This window comes from Euleptes europaea, chromosome 4, assembly GCF_029931775.1.
Source record: "Euleptes europaea isolate rEulEur1 chromosome 4, rEulEur1.hap1, whole genome shotgun sequence".
Lineage (NCBI taxonomy): Eukaryota > Metazoa > Chordata > Lepidosauria > Squamata > Sphaerodactylidae > Euleptes > Euleptes europaea.
Window position 1 is genome coordinate 123,606,521 of NC_079315.1, and position 14,452 is coordinate 123,620,972.

The following is a 14,452-nucleotide window of genomic DNA, read 5'->3' on the forward strand; positions in this document are numbered from 1 at the left end:
AGAGGGGGAAAGCTGGGGGAGGCCTGGACAGGCAGCCAGATGCTCAGCAGGGTCCAGAGTGTAAGGTTCTCCAACCTCCCTGGGCTATTTCCATAAAATCACTCACTCAGACGACCATTCAGAAGCAGGTAAGTTTATTGGAAAGCATCAGGTATGGTCAGGGCCTACACGGTCAAAGCTGCAAGTGCTTGCTTTTACAAAAGAGTCAGATTATAAACATTTCTACATTGCAGACGTCGGTTACATGTTTTGGGAACCAAGTGATAACAGCACTGGGCTAAGCTACTGAATAGACATCAAAGACATCAGGGAAGCTCGTTAACTCAAGCCTGCGAAAGCCAAGGTCAGAGGGGGGAGGGAATGAGGAAAGGAAAGCGAGCGGGACATTCCAGCAGGGGCCTATACGGGTAACAGTCCAGCCAAAGCCTGAACCATTCTACTAAAACAGGTCTGACCCACCGCTTGTACGGGCGGTTCAGAAACAGAACAGAACAGTCCCTCACATTCTGCCCCCCTTAAGGCCCCCCTACTCCCGCCTCGATGGGACACGGCTTATGGGGATAAGCGGCATGAAACTCTTGCACCAATCGGGGAGCCGCTACATGAGGGGCCGCCACCCATTCGTCCTGGGCGGGACTTAGATGTTTCCAGCGAACTAAGTAGAACAATTTCCCTTTTTTCAGTTTAGAATCCAACACTTTAGAAACTTCGAGGTGCACCTCTCCCCCCACAACTGTAGGAACCTCTGGTTTGGGTTGGGGATGGAACTGGGGGGCTGCAGTGTAGGGTTTGAGCAGGCTAATATGAAACACCGGATGTAACCCTCGTAGTGATTTAGGGAGAGCCAGCTCAACTGTGACGTCATTAATAACCGGAGTAATAGGGTAAGGACCCACATACTTGTCACTGAGCTTTTTACAGGGACGCAGCGATCGTAGATTCTTGGTAGAGAGATAAACCTGATCGCCCACTTTAAGTTCCCACCCGGGGGATCGGTTTATCTGCTTGATCCTTGTATTTGCGTTTTGCCCGCTCCAAATTCTTCTGAAGCCAGGGCCAAGTCGTTTGTACCACTTGCACCCAATCTTGAACCCCCTGCACACCCTCCAACTCCGGGGTAACGGTAGTAGACCCAAACGGTCCAAATTCCTTCCCATACACCACTTGGAAAGGACTGAAACCTGTGGAGGAATGAGGGGCGTTATTGTAGGCATATTCAGCAAAGGGCAGCAATTCCACCCAGTTGTCCTGGTGGTAGTTCACATAACACCGTAAATAACATTCCACTACAGCATTTACACGTTCAGTCTGGCCATCAGTTTGAGGGTGGTAAGCAGAAGACAGGCCCTGCTCCTTCACTCCCATTATTTTCAGAAAGGCTCTCCAAAATTTGGCCACGAATTGGGGCCCCCTGTCGGAGAGGACCTTCCGTGGAACCGAATGATGTTTTACCACGTGATTAATAAACAACCGTGCCAGTTTTTGAGCCGAAGGCAACCCAGCACAAGGAACAAAATGAACCTGTTTCGAAAATAAGTCAGTAATCACCCACAAAACGGTTTACCCCGGCTTGGGGGCAAATCAGTGATAAAGTCCATGGCAATTACTTCCCAAGGCATGGTTGGGGTTTCCAGTGGTTTTAAAAGGCCTGGTGGCTTCCCCATACATTTCTTTGCAGTGGCGCAGGTGGGACAGCTGCGCACAAAAAATTCAACATCGGCCCTCATACCTGGCCACCAAAATTGATGTCGCAGCAAATGCAAGGATTTGACAAACCCAAAATGTCCTGCTAGTTTGGCCCCATGTACCATTCCCAACACCTCCTTTCTAAGAGTCTCTGGTACATATAGTCTATTTCCCTGGAACCAAAAAGTCCCTTGTCGAGTAAGGTTTGGGGGAAGGCTTTGTTTCTCTTCCTCCAACTGTGAGGCTTCTTTAAGCCTCAGCTGAAAAGTCTCTGGTACTCCTCGAAGAGGAGCAGAGTCATTAGCGCGAGTTTGGGACCGGGTGGTTACTGACAGTCCTGGCACTTCCACCCTCTGTTCCGGAGTGAACAGGGACTCAATGGGTCGGTCAAAGTCATTCCGATATTGGGGAAGTCGGGACAAGGCGTCCGCCAAAGCATTGTCCTTGCCAGGCACATGTTTAAGGACAAACCGGAACTTGGCAAAAAAACTGCGCCCAGCGAACCTGTTTTGCCATCAGCTTTCTAGTCCCTTTTAAGGCTTCTAGATTTTTGTGATCGCTCCAGACCTCAAAGGGAACCTCCACCCCTTCCAGGAAATGTCTCCAAATGGTGAGAGTGTGTTTAACCGCCGCTGCTTCCTTCTCCCATATAGCCCAGTTGATTTCTGATTGGGAGAACTTTTTCAAAAAATAAGCACATGGTTTCAAGTGGCCGCTCTCATCCCATTGTAGCAGGGCTCCCCCCATGGCAACATCGGAAGCATTCACTTGAACTATGAAAGGTTTCTCACAGTCAGGGTGAGTGAGAACGGGTTCAGAAGTACACAATCGCTTGAGTGTCTCAAACGCCTGCTGACAGGCAGAAGTCCATTGCAGTTTTGTAGACGGCAATGTGGCTGCCGCTCCCTTCCCTTTCGTGCACAACAGCGAGGTTAGAGGGAGCGCCACCTGAGCAAAGTTCGAAATAAAGTTCCGATAAAAGTTTGCAAAACCCAGAAATTGCCGTAACTGCCTACGCGTGGTGTGGGGGTCCCACTCGACCACTGCCCGAACCTTGTCGGGATCCATCTCTAACCCTTGGTGCGAAATGACATACCCAAAAAGGTAATGGAGGGTCGGTGAAAGTCACATTTTGAAACTTTGGCAAACAGTTTGTGAGCGCGCAACCGTTGCAGCACTTCTCGTACCAACTGTATGTGTTCTTCCATTGTTTTTGTATAAATGAGGATATCATCCAAATAAACAACAACTCCACGGAATAACAAATCATGTAGCCCTCACATGGCCCTCACAACTTCATTAATTAACTGCATGAACACACTCGGAGCCCCCGTAAGTCCGAAAGGCATCACTAAATATTCAAACATTCCAAAACAGCAAGAAAAGGGGGTTTTTGGTTCGTCCCCTTCCCTTATTCGGATGCGATGGTAGGCTTCCACTAAGTCCAGTTTAGTGAAAATCCGGCCCTCCTTCAATTGTGCGAGCAGGTCTGGAATGAGAGGGAGGGGGTAGGCATTAGACTGAGTGACTGCATTCAGTCTGTGAAAATCAATACACAGTCTTAAATCTCCCGTTTTCTTTTTTACAAAAAAGGCGGGAGCCAAATACGGTGCCTTGGAGGGGCGAATGAAACCCCGTGCCAAATTAGTGTCCAAATAGTCCCGTAAGACAGCTTTTTCATTAGGACTCATCGGGTAAATCTTTCCTTTAGACAGTTTGCCGTCCCTCACCACTTCAATGGCGCAATCGGTCTCCCAGTGAGGGGGCAATTCATCACACTCTCGTACATCGAACACATTGGTAAACTGAGCATACTCTTTGGGGAGCTGTGGGTTGAAAGTCTCTATTGGCGGTGCCTCAACTAAGGCAGCCGCCTGGTTTTTGAGCACCCTTTCCTTGTCGTGATGCTCACACAGGGTCTGAGGGAAAGTGAGGGTTCGTTCTACCCAATCTATGGAGGGGTTATGTCCCAGCAACCAGTTCGTACCCAAAATCACGGGCGTGTTGATGGGGGCAATGGTGAAATGAAGCCGTTCCCAATGTTCCCCCATGCCCATCACCACCGCGGCCGTGCGGTGAGTGACTGGGCCCCCTCTAAAGTCACTACCGTCCATCTGGGAGAATCGTATGGGTTCAGGCAACTGCACCCTTTTCACCCGCAGTTGTTGGGCGACTTTCTCACTTATCAGGGTGCGACAATAGCCTGAAGCAACGAGGGCTGTTACTTTTATTACAGGTCCCCCTTTAGGCAATGTAAGGGCAACCTTCACATATACATTGTCCTCCTGTTCGCTTACCATAATTGGAGCTCCTTGCACAGGGTCCGGAGCGGTCTGCTGAGGAGCCCCTTTTACAGCAGACCGGCGGCGTTTTTTGCCGTCGGGTCCCATTCCTCCTCGTCGCTGGAGGAGGTCAACTCGAGATTTGTAATCCGTGGCTCCGATGAGCCCAAGGTTTCATTTGTAATCCGTGGCCCCAATGGGCCAGTAGCTTTCAACACTCCAGGGTCGGATTGCACTTGAAGGGCCGAAGCAGTACTCCGTCTGCCAGGTGCACCGCTGCGGCGGCGAGGTTGTCCCTCAGCGGGTGCTTTCTCCAGTTTGGCCATTGCCGGCCGGGGTGGTCCCGGGCGTCCGGGCCTGGAAGGGCACTGAGAAGCAAAGTGTCCCTTACCTCTGCAAACGAGACAGGCCCCGCTCTCAAAGCATTTGCGGCGCTCAGCTACCGACGGTCCTCCCCCCGAGGGGAAGCGAGAGTCCTTCGGACCGCCTGGCCTGTCTCCACGGACTTTGGTCTCTCAACCCGTACGTTGTCTGGATAAAAGTAGTAGCTGCTTTCGATTCTCGATGTCGGCTGCATGCCGGACCCAACCTTCCACATCAGGAGGGTTACCTTGCATAAAAGCCCAGTGTTGCAATTCCGGGTTCAAACCCTCATGGAAATACTGCACCCTGGTAGCCTCACTCCAGTCCAAAATCTTGCTCGAGAGTGATTGAAATTCGCTTGCATATTGCGCCACCGACTTAGTCCCTTGGCGCAATTGTAGCAAGGCAGTCTTGGCTCTCTCGCCCAAGTGTGGGTCCTCAAACCGATGTCGGAGCTATCATGAAGTCATCGAGACTTCGCAGGACAGGGGAGCGGAGTTCGTACTGCAGCACCATCCAGGCGGCCGCCTCACCCTGTAGTAAGGAAGCAATATACTGGACCCGAGACTCATTCGAGGTAAAGGTCCTAGCTTGCTCTCACATAAAAATATCCACTTGAACCATAAAAAACGTCAACTGGTCACTCAACCCATCATACGTGATTTTTAAGTCCCGGCGTGCCGGCGGAGCAGGGCGGGCTGGCGGCATGGGAGCCGCAGGCTGTACGGGTTGTCCACCTCCCACCGGCGCTGCAGGCTGCTGCGGCGGATTCACCCGCAAGTCATCCAGCGTTTGGGCTAAGGCCAGCATTACGGCGTTCATGGCATCCATCCGTTCAAGCACGTCCTGCCGTTCTACCTGCCACTGCTGGCGTTCCTCTTCCATCTGGTGAAGCAGGAGGGCTTCCTTCTGGGCCGGATCGTCCTCGAATCCGACCCCGGGAACTGCAGTCCTCCGAGGCCGCGTCTCGTCCCTCGGGAGCGACCAACTACGAGGGGACTCAAACCAGGTGTTCAACCGGGTAGTCCTGGGTTTCGTACCCAAACCCGATCCAGAGTCGGCTCCACTGGGCATCTTCCCAGTCGACTTCCCTTCCGAAGGGTTAGGATTGGGATTCGTCGGTACAGTGCTGTCCTCGTCCTTCTTGTCATCCCCATCGCCTGCCATAGCTGTCCAAAAGTGGTACAGGAGCAGGAACTGGGGCAAATGACTTGCAGCTTAATGTAAGGTTCTCCAACCTCCCTGGGCTATTTCCATAAAATCACTCACTCAGACGACCATTCAGAAGCAGGTAAGTTTATTGGAAAGCATCAGGTATGGTCAGGGCCTACACGGTCAAAGCTGCAAGTGCTTGCTATTACAAAAGAGTCAGATTATAAACATTTCTACATTGCAGACGTCGGTTACATGTTTTGGGAACCAAGTGATAACAGCACTGGGCTAAGCTACTGAATAGACATCAAAGACATCAGGGAAGCTCGTTAACTCAAGCCTGCGAAAGCCAAGGTCAGAGGGGGGAGGGAATGAGGAAAGGAAAGCGAGCGGGACATTCCAGCAGGGGCCTATACGGGTAACAGTCCAGCCAAAGCCTGAACCATTCTACTAAAACAGGTCTGACCCACCGCTTGTACGGGCGGTTCAGAAACAGAACAGAGCAGTCCCTCACACAGAGGCTGCCTCTGCATTGCATGAGGTGGGGGCCGGGGGGGGGAAATTCCCTGTGTCCCTCTCATTGCCACTGGGAGTGTAGAGGTCTTTGGAACAAGGACTCAGAGTCTCTCCACAGAGATTTTCTCCCTGATTCCCCCTCCCACCAGCAGACTTTTGCCCAGGTTGTTTTTTAAAAAGATTATCAGTAGCAGGTATATTGCCCTGACCTGGATGGCCCAGGCTGGCCTGATCTCAACAGATCTCAGAAGCGAAGCTGGGTCGACCCTGGCGAATATTTGGATTGGGGACCTCCATGGAAGTCCAAGGTTGCTATGCTGAGGCCGGCAATGGCAAACAGCCTTTGAATGTCTCTTGCCTTGAAAACCCCACAAGGGGGTCACCATATAGGTCAGGTGTGACTTGACAGCCCTTGGGGACACAGCAGATATATTGCTATAGCTATACTGAATCAGACAATGGGCTCCATCAGCTTCTGCACTGGCTCTGTGTCCCCCTACTACCCGCTGGGTCTCCTTCCTGGCCAGTGCCAGGCGATTTGGGGTCCCAACTGAGAAAATTGGATCCTAGGAGTTCTGCTCCCATGTCCATCATTTTATGTGTATCTATTTTACTTCATTTATACCACAGGGGACCCCAAGCAGCTGACATCATTCCCTTCTCCTCCATCTGATCCTCACAACAACCCTGTGAGGTAGTTTATGCTGAGAGAATACGTCTGTCCCAAGGTCATCCAGCAAGTTTCCATGGCAGAGTGGGAATTTGAATCCGGGTCTCCCAGTCCAAACCTCTAACCACGACACCATGCAGACTCCCATTTACACAGATCCTTGTTTGCTGCACTGTTACTAAGAAGGATCCTCTTGGAAAGCGGCACAACCCCACGTTGGTTTCCATCACTTAAAAGGAGCCAGCATCCCTTCCCCAGAGCTCCCAGTTTTTGTGTATGATTGTTAATTCATTTATGATTGTTAATTCATTCATTTAAAACCTTTATATTTGGCCTTTCCTGTGGGTTTAATGCAGCTCAGTGATGTGAGCAAGAGCCACGGCCAGGCAATCTGGGGGCGCGGGTAGGGGAAGGGGAGGACGGCTACCTAGCCTTTGTTTTCTCTTTTAAAAAAACCAGGGCTCTCCTTACAGACGGGAGTTGACTTATCGGAAAAGTCAACTAAAGTTGGGAGGAGGGGGAGACGATGACATAGAATCATAGAGTTGGAAGGGTCCATAGAGGCCATCTAGCCCAACCCCTTGCTTAATGCAGGATCAGCCTACAGCATCTCTGGCAAGTGCTTGTCCAGCTTCTGCTTGAAGACCTGCAGAGAGAGGGAGATCACCACCTCCCTAGGCAGCCCATTCCACTGTTGAACAACTGAAAAAAGTTTTTCCCTGATATCCAGCCGGTACCATTCCTCCTGAAATTTAAACCCATTCTTGTGAGTCCTATCCTCTGCTGCCAACAGGAACAGCTCCCTGCCCTCCTCTAAGTGACAGCCCTTCAAATACTTCAAGAGAGCAATCAAATTCCCCCTCAATCTCCTCTTCTCCAGCCTTTCCTCATAGGACGGTCTCCAGACCCCTGATCATCTTCATCACTCTCCTCTGAACCCGCTCCATTCTGTCCTCATCCTTTCTGAAGTGAGGCCTCCAGAACTGCACACTGTGGACATTGTGTATTTGGATTTCCAAAAGGCTTTTGACAAAGTCCCCCACCAAAGACTGCTAAGCAAACTTCATAGTCATGGGATAAGAGGACAAGTCCTCTTCTGGATTGAGAGCTGGCTGAAAAATAGGAAACAGAGAGTAGGAATCAATGGTCAGTTCTCACAATGGAGGGATGTGAGCAGTGGGGTCCCTCAGGGATCTGTGTTGGGACTGGAGCTTTTCAACCTGTTCATCAGTGACCTGGAGTTGGGGTTGAACAGCGAAGTAGCCAAGTTTGCAGATGACACCAAATTATTTAGGGTGGTTAAAACAAAATTCCCTATTACTATGTATGGGTGTGAAAGCTGGACAGTGAAGAAAGCTGATAGGAAGAAAATAGATTCCTTTGAAATGAGGTGTTGGAGAAGAGTGTTACGGATTCCGTGGACTGCCAAAAAAACAAATCAGTGGGTTCTAGATCAAATCAAGCCTGAACTGACCCTAGAAGCTAAAATGACTAAACTGAAGCTGTCGTATTTTGGTCACGTCATGAGACGACAAGAGTCACTGGAAAAGACCGTCATGATAGGAAAAGTTGAGGGCAGCAGGAAAAGAGGAAGACCCAACAAGAGATGGATTGACTCAATAAAGGAAGCCACAGCCTTCAATTTGCAAGATCTGAGCAAGGCAAAGATAGGACATTTTGGAGGACTTTCATTCATAGGGTCGCCATGAGTCGGAAGCGACTTGACGGCACTTAACACACACACAAAACAAAATTGGACTGAAGAGCTCCAAGAGGATCTCTACGAACTGGAAGAATGGGCATTAAACTGGCAAATGAGATTCAATGTGAGCAAGTGTAAAGTGATACATATTGGGACAGACCAAGAAAGGGATCTTGGGGTGGAAGTGGATTGCTCGATGAAGATGTCAACCCAGTGTGCGACTGCTGTAAAAAAAGGCTGGCCATAATTAGATGAGGAATTGAGAATAAAACTGCTGATATCATACTGCCCTTGTACAAATCTATGGTGAAACCATACTTGGAATACTGTGTACAGTTCTGGTCACTACACCTAAAAAAGGATATTGCAGAGCTTGAGAAGGTACAGAAAAGAGCAACCAAGATGATCAGGGAACTAGAGCAACTGCCCTATGAGGAGCGGTTAAAATGCTTAGGGCTGTTTAGCTTGGAAAGAAGGTGGCTAAGGGGAGACATGATAGAGGTCTATAAAATTATGCATGGTTTGGAGAGAGTGGACAGGGAGACATTTTTCTCCTCCCATAATACTTGAATGCGGGGTCATCTGTTGAAGCTGGATGGCGAGAGATTCAAAACAGATAAAAGGAAGTATTTTTTCACACAACGCATAGTTAAATTGTGGAACTCCCTGCCCCAGGATGTGGTGATGGCTGCCAACTTGGAGGGCTTTAAGAGGGGAGTGGACATGTTCATGGAGGAAAGGGGTATTCATGGCTACTAGTTAAAATGGATACTAGTCATGATGCATATACCTGTTCTCTCCAGGATCAGAGGAGCATGCCTATTATCTTAGGTGCTGTGGAAAACAGGCAGGACAATGCTGCTGCGGTCTTGTTTGGGGGCTTCCTAGAGGCACTTGGTTGGCCACTGTGAGGACATACTGCTGGACTTGATGGGCCTTGATCTGATCCAGCAGGGCTTTTCTTATGTTCTATGTTCACAATACTCAAGGTGCGGCCTAACCAATGCAGTGTACAGCAGAATGATGACATCTTGCGATTTGGATGTTATGCCTCCGTTTATATACCCCAAGATTGCATTTTTTGTCTCTGTATTACACTGGCTGCTCATATTTCACTTACTTAGGGGGTTCGGTTTTATAGGATCCAGAAGGGGTCGCCCCCCTCTTCCACAGAGAAGCAAATGGTTCTCAATGGATGAAAGGGTTGACCCCTTCCAGAGCCCATAAAATTGGACCCTCTGTCCCAAACTTTACCAAACTTTGGTGTTCATACAAGGAGAGTCCCTTAAAGCTACGCTGTGAATTTGGTGACTAACTCAAAAAATGCTCCCTCGGGAGAATTTTAAAAGTACTCACTTTTCACAGTTTGTAATGTCCGCCTGCTTTCTCACCCAAGAATTGTGGGGAAGCTCAGTTTCCCACAACTCTTGGGACAGATGCAGCCATTACAGACTGTGAAAAGTAAGTACTTTTAAAATTCTCCTGTGGGACATTTTTGGAGGTAGAATCACCAAATTTGCAGCATAGCTTCAAGGGACTCTCCTTTCATAAACCCCAAAGCTTGGTAAAGTTTGGGACAGGGGGTCTGATTTTATGGGCTCTGAAAGGGGTCAACCCTTTCATCCATTGAGAAGCATTTGCTTCTCTATGGAGGAGGGGGCGACCCCTTCTGGACCCCATAAAATCGAACCCTCTGTTCCAATCTTCACCAAACTTTGGGATTTTTGCAAGGAGAATCTCTTGAAGCTACGGTGTGAATTTGGGAGATCTGACGAGATCTGGCTCTACCGTGCTGCCTTCCCTCCCAACTTAACTAATTAGGTAAATAATAATTCTAAAACATAAAACGAAGAGCATGAAACACATGACCCATACAAAATACAACAGAAAACAAACAAAAAGACAGGTGAACAAGTATACGCATGAGCCAAATGGCCATGCGCCACTCATGCAAAACCCAGAACACTTTGCTCACTTCTCTCTCAGCCTAACGCATGCACTATTGATTCCTCAGAGGAGAAAAATGAAAGAGGAAGATATGAGAGGAATGAAGAAGAAAAAGACAGCAGGCAGAGTGAGAAACCCTTTGCCCCCCCCCCCCCCTTCATAGAGAAGCATGGTAAAGTTTACACTGCTTCTCTATGGAGAAGGGGGTCAACTCCTTCAGGACCCCATAAAATCGGACCCCCTGACCCAAGCATCACAAAACCTTGGGGCAGATGCAAGGAGAGTCCCTTGAAACTATCCTGAAAATGTGGGAACTCTAGCTCCAAGAATGACTCCCACAGAGCTCATTAAAAAAAATCCCAAGGAGAAAGGCCTGGGGAAAGCTGAAGGCAAAAAAGCCAAATCCCTATGGGGCTGATTGGGGGATGGGCTTTATTCCCAGGTGTTGGTATTTGGCAAGACCGACACCTGAATACTGCGCAAACGGCGACTTTCAGGTCTGCTTTCGGTTGGGGTTTACCGCTAGGCACGACCCTCTGGGGGCCCTGCCGCCCCCCAGCCCGGGTGTTCCTGGGGACGGGCCATTCCCCTCTCAGGACCCGGGCGCCTTTCCCCCGGGGTCATCATCTCCGTTCCTCCCTGCGACCTGTCTGTCACTCCCGCCCCAGAGCAGGGAGCCTATCCCTGGGGCTGAGAGAGGGACTCCCCGCTGGGTCCTGGCGGTCAGAGCCGGGAGACAGGCCGTGGGGGGGGGGGGGGAGGGCCGGTGCCCAGGGCCCCCTGGCTGCTGTCCGGATCTGCGGGCGCGCCCTTTCTGCCCGTGCGGACGGGGGACACGCGTCTGCCTGCGTGACGCGCGCCACGGTCGGTCCGCGCGGGGCCGCTTTCGCTTTCCGGCTCCGGGAAGGCGGCCGGGTTCCCAGAAGCGCGCCGGAAAGGCGAAGGCCGAGGCCGTCGGGGGGGGGGCGCCTATAAGAGGGCGCGGTGGGGCGGCGGGGGTGGCCAGCCAGCCAGCATGGAGCGCCCGTCCCTGACGTCGCCGCTGGCCCTCCTCTGCTCCATCTTCTCCGGCGGGCGCCTCCTGCCCGTGGTGGCGGCGGCGGCCGGACAGCAGCGCCAGGTAGGGGCCAGAGGATCGCGCGCAGGGCCGGCCCGGTTTCGTTTCCCTGGCCGGGGGCGTGGGGGGGGGGTAGAGGGGCGGCCGCCGCAGCAGCCCGCCAGCCCCCGCGGGCGCTTCTCCCCGGCTGGCGGCCTCGAGGGGCTCCCCTTCGGGGCGGCCAGCCCGCCGCCCTGCCCTGCCTGGGGCGGGCCCCGCAGCCAGGGCCATTCTACCCCCCCCCGCCCCGTCGAGCGCCCTTTCCGAGCGGTGGCGCCGGTGAGCGTCTGCCGCGGCCCCCGTCCCGGGACGACGTGCCGCCCGCCCGCCCGCCTGCCCGGGCTGAGCGCGCCTTTCCTCGCCCCGGCAGGCCGAGCTGTCGGGCACGTGGCAGAACGACCTGGGCTCGCAGATGGTCATCCAGCCGCCCGACGCCGCCGGCGCCTTCTGCGGCACCTACACCACCGCCGTGGCCGCCTCCCAGGCGCCCATCCGCCAGTCGCCCCTCTACGGCGCCCAGCACCTGGACGGCGCCCACCAGCAGCCCACCTTCGGCTTCACCGTCAACTGGAGCTTCTCAGGTGGGCACCCGGCCGCCCCCACCCCGAGGTTGCGATGGGGTAGGCACACACCCCGGGACAGGGAGCACGCCCGGCAGGGGAGCCTCCCCCCCCCGCCGCGGTGCTGGATGGGGAAGAACCGGGGGCCCCGGGCGCGATTTCGGACAGAGACGGTGCCGTTGGGCGCAGGGGGCGAAGCTGAAGGCCCTGCAGCGGCGCCAGGCCCCACCGGCCCGGGCGCTTCAAAGGCTGCCTGCAGTGGAAGGCGGGAGGGAGGAGAGGCAGCCTGCGGGGGGGGGGGGCGGTGCCGAAGGTGTCGGAGGAGGACCGGGGGAAAGCAGGGCCCAAGCTCGCGCCACCGGGGCCCTGGAAGCTGGCTGGGGTCCTTGGGCCAGCCACGCACTCTCAGCCCTGCCCCCCCCCCCGGGAGGATGCGGATGGGAGACTTCCAAGGAGGCTCAGGGGCGTCAGGCGGAGGCAGACACCCCCACCCCCGCGGAAACCCCACCAGGGGCCGCCGTAGGTCAGCTGCGACTGGAGAGCGAAAGAGGAAGAAGGAGAGAGGGGAGGCGGCCTTCGGACTTCCCGCTGCCCTTAGCCACCGAGGCAGACTGACACCCGCCGCCCCGCCGCCCCATGACCATGCACGGAAGGGGGGGTGGAATGAGGCATCTTTTTACAAGTTTGCTAGATGAGGGCGACATGTCAACTGCCCCCTGCTTCTGTTCATAATATTAACCAGGGCTTGTTGCTCTGCTCATGTTAAGCATGTTCTAAGTTGCTAACCAGGGATGAGAAGCAGCCGTGGCCAAGACTGACCAATAAGTGGGGGGTTAGAAGCAGGGAGAGAGAAATGAAGGCATCTTGAGGACAGAGGAAAACACAATGAAGGAAGAAGAGTGTAGACAGGAATGAGAAATTAAGAGATGAGGAATGGTGGCTTGATTTTTGACCGCAACTAGACCAGGGACGTGAAATTGGGCAGGACCACCCCCCACACACACACGCCCAGAATCTTCTCTGCTGCTGCCGCTGGGCCCTGCTTTGGGAGGGCGGCCTGTTCCGCCAGGGTGCCTCTGGGCCAGCCCAGCTGCTGAGTCAGAGGGGCAAGGAAAGAGGCGACTGACTGCCCTGGTGAAATGCCCAGCAAGACTCCAGCCTGCTCTGTGCCCGGGACCCCAGTCCCTTGCCAGGGCATGGAGTGAGTGTGGGTGGGGGTGAGTTCAATTGATGCTGGATGGGCTGGCCCGGCACTCCCCATCAAGGTCATAGTTGGGGGCGGGGACATGCAGCATGATCCCATCGATGAGCCATTAACGGCCATGCTAGACTGCTGTCCTCTGCAGGGGCTGCGTTTGGAGGCTGCAAAACTCCAGACCAATATCTCGGGGTCCTGGTTTTGGCTCACCTTTCCTCACAGGGCTCAGGCAGGCAGAAGTCCTGGTTCCACACGCCTCAATTTCAGCCTCATAATAACCCCGAGTGACTGGCCCAAGACCAGTTTCAGGATGAGGGGCGGGGGAGATCTGAAACCCGGCCTTCCAACCAACTGACCACTACTGTGCATGACCAAGGTGTCCTGGGGCTCTCGGAGCAGACAGACTCCGCTGCTCAGAGATCCCCGCTGGGCCTCACTTGGTTTCCGGACGGCTTGGGCTGGTGTCGGCCTTGGAAGACCGACATGGATGGCCAGCAGCCCCCAAAGGCTGCCCGCTTCTATCCTTGCCATGGGAGGGGCCCCACCCTTGGACTGCCCCTGAGGGACACACCCCAGACTCCTCCGTCAGGCAACTCACCATGTAGCCAGGGAAGGGGGCGGCAGTCTGATACTCTTGCATTAGTCAACTTCATTCATACCCCCCTTTCTCCCCAGTGGGGACCCCCAGCAGAACTGGCTCCAACGTCGTTCACCTCCATTTTATCTTCACAAAACACCTGGTCACCACAAGCAGAGCAGGGGTTTGTCTTTGGGCTCCCGGACCCCAGCCCGACACGCTATCCCCCCTTCCACACGAAGCCCGCTCCTGTCTCAGTTCCCCCTGTCTCCTCACCCCCTGCAGACTCCACCGCCGTCTTTGTGGGCCAGCACTTTGTGGATCCCAAGGGGAAGGAGACCCTGGAGACCACCTGGCTGCTGCGTGAGCAGGTCGACACTCGGGACAATGACTGGAAAGCAACCCGGTAAGACGGTCCACCCAGGCAGCCCCCCTGCAGGGGCACGGGAAGGAGGCCAGCCACAGACTCTGCCACCCACCATCTGTGAGACTGAAGTCTGCTGGGAAAAGGGGCCTCTGTGAAAGATAAAAGGACCCCCAACCCCCCCTACATGCCTGAGGGGTGGGGCAGTGGGCCTCCTTAGGCCAGAAGAGGTGTGTCTTTCTTTGAGGACCCCCCACCTCTGAGCAGGCCAGCTGTGCCTCTGACCCCTTTGTGCTTCCCTGCAGGGTCGGCAGGAACATCTTCACACGAGTTAAGTGA

The 14,452-nt window shown here is 53.7% G+C and overlaps 1 protein-coding gene across 1 annotated transcript; it reads left to right on the forward strand.

The window, feature by feature from the left end:
• The first annotated feature begins 11,333 nt into the window (after nt 1–11,333).
• LOC130477119 (avidin-related protein 3-like) lies at nt 11,334–14,452 on the forward strand. The gene is made up of 4 exons (XM_056849111.1): nt 11,334–11,715; nt 11,762–11,995; nt 14,035–14,155; nt 14,419–14,452. Exons 1-4 carry the CDS (start codon nt 11,334–11,336, stop codon nt 14,450–14,452), a joined length of 771 nt encoding a protein of 256 aa, XP_056705089.1.

Coding starts and splice junctions, on each gene's coding strand:
- LOC130477119 (XM_056849111.1), top strand. CDS start 11,334: ATGGAGCGCCCGTCCCTGACGTCGCCGCTGGCCCTCCTCTGCTCCATC. Junction 11,716..11,761: donor GAGCGTCTGCCGCGGCCCCC/GTCCCGGGACGA, acceptor GCCCGGGCTGAG/CGCGCCTTTCCTCGCCCCGG. Junction 11,996..14,034: donor CGTCAACTGGAGCTTCTCAG/GTGGGCACCCGG, acceptor CACCCCCTGCAG/ACTCCACCGCCGTCTTTGTG.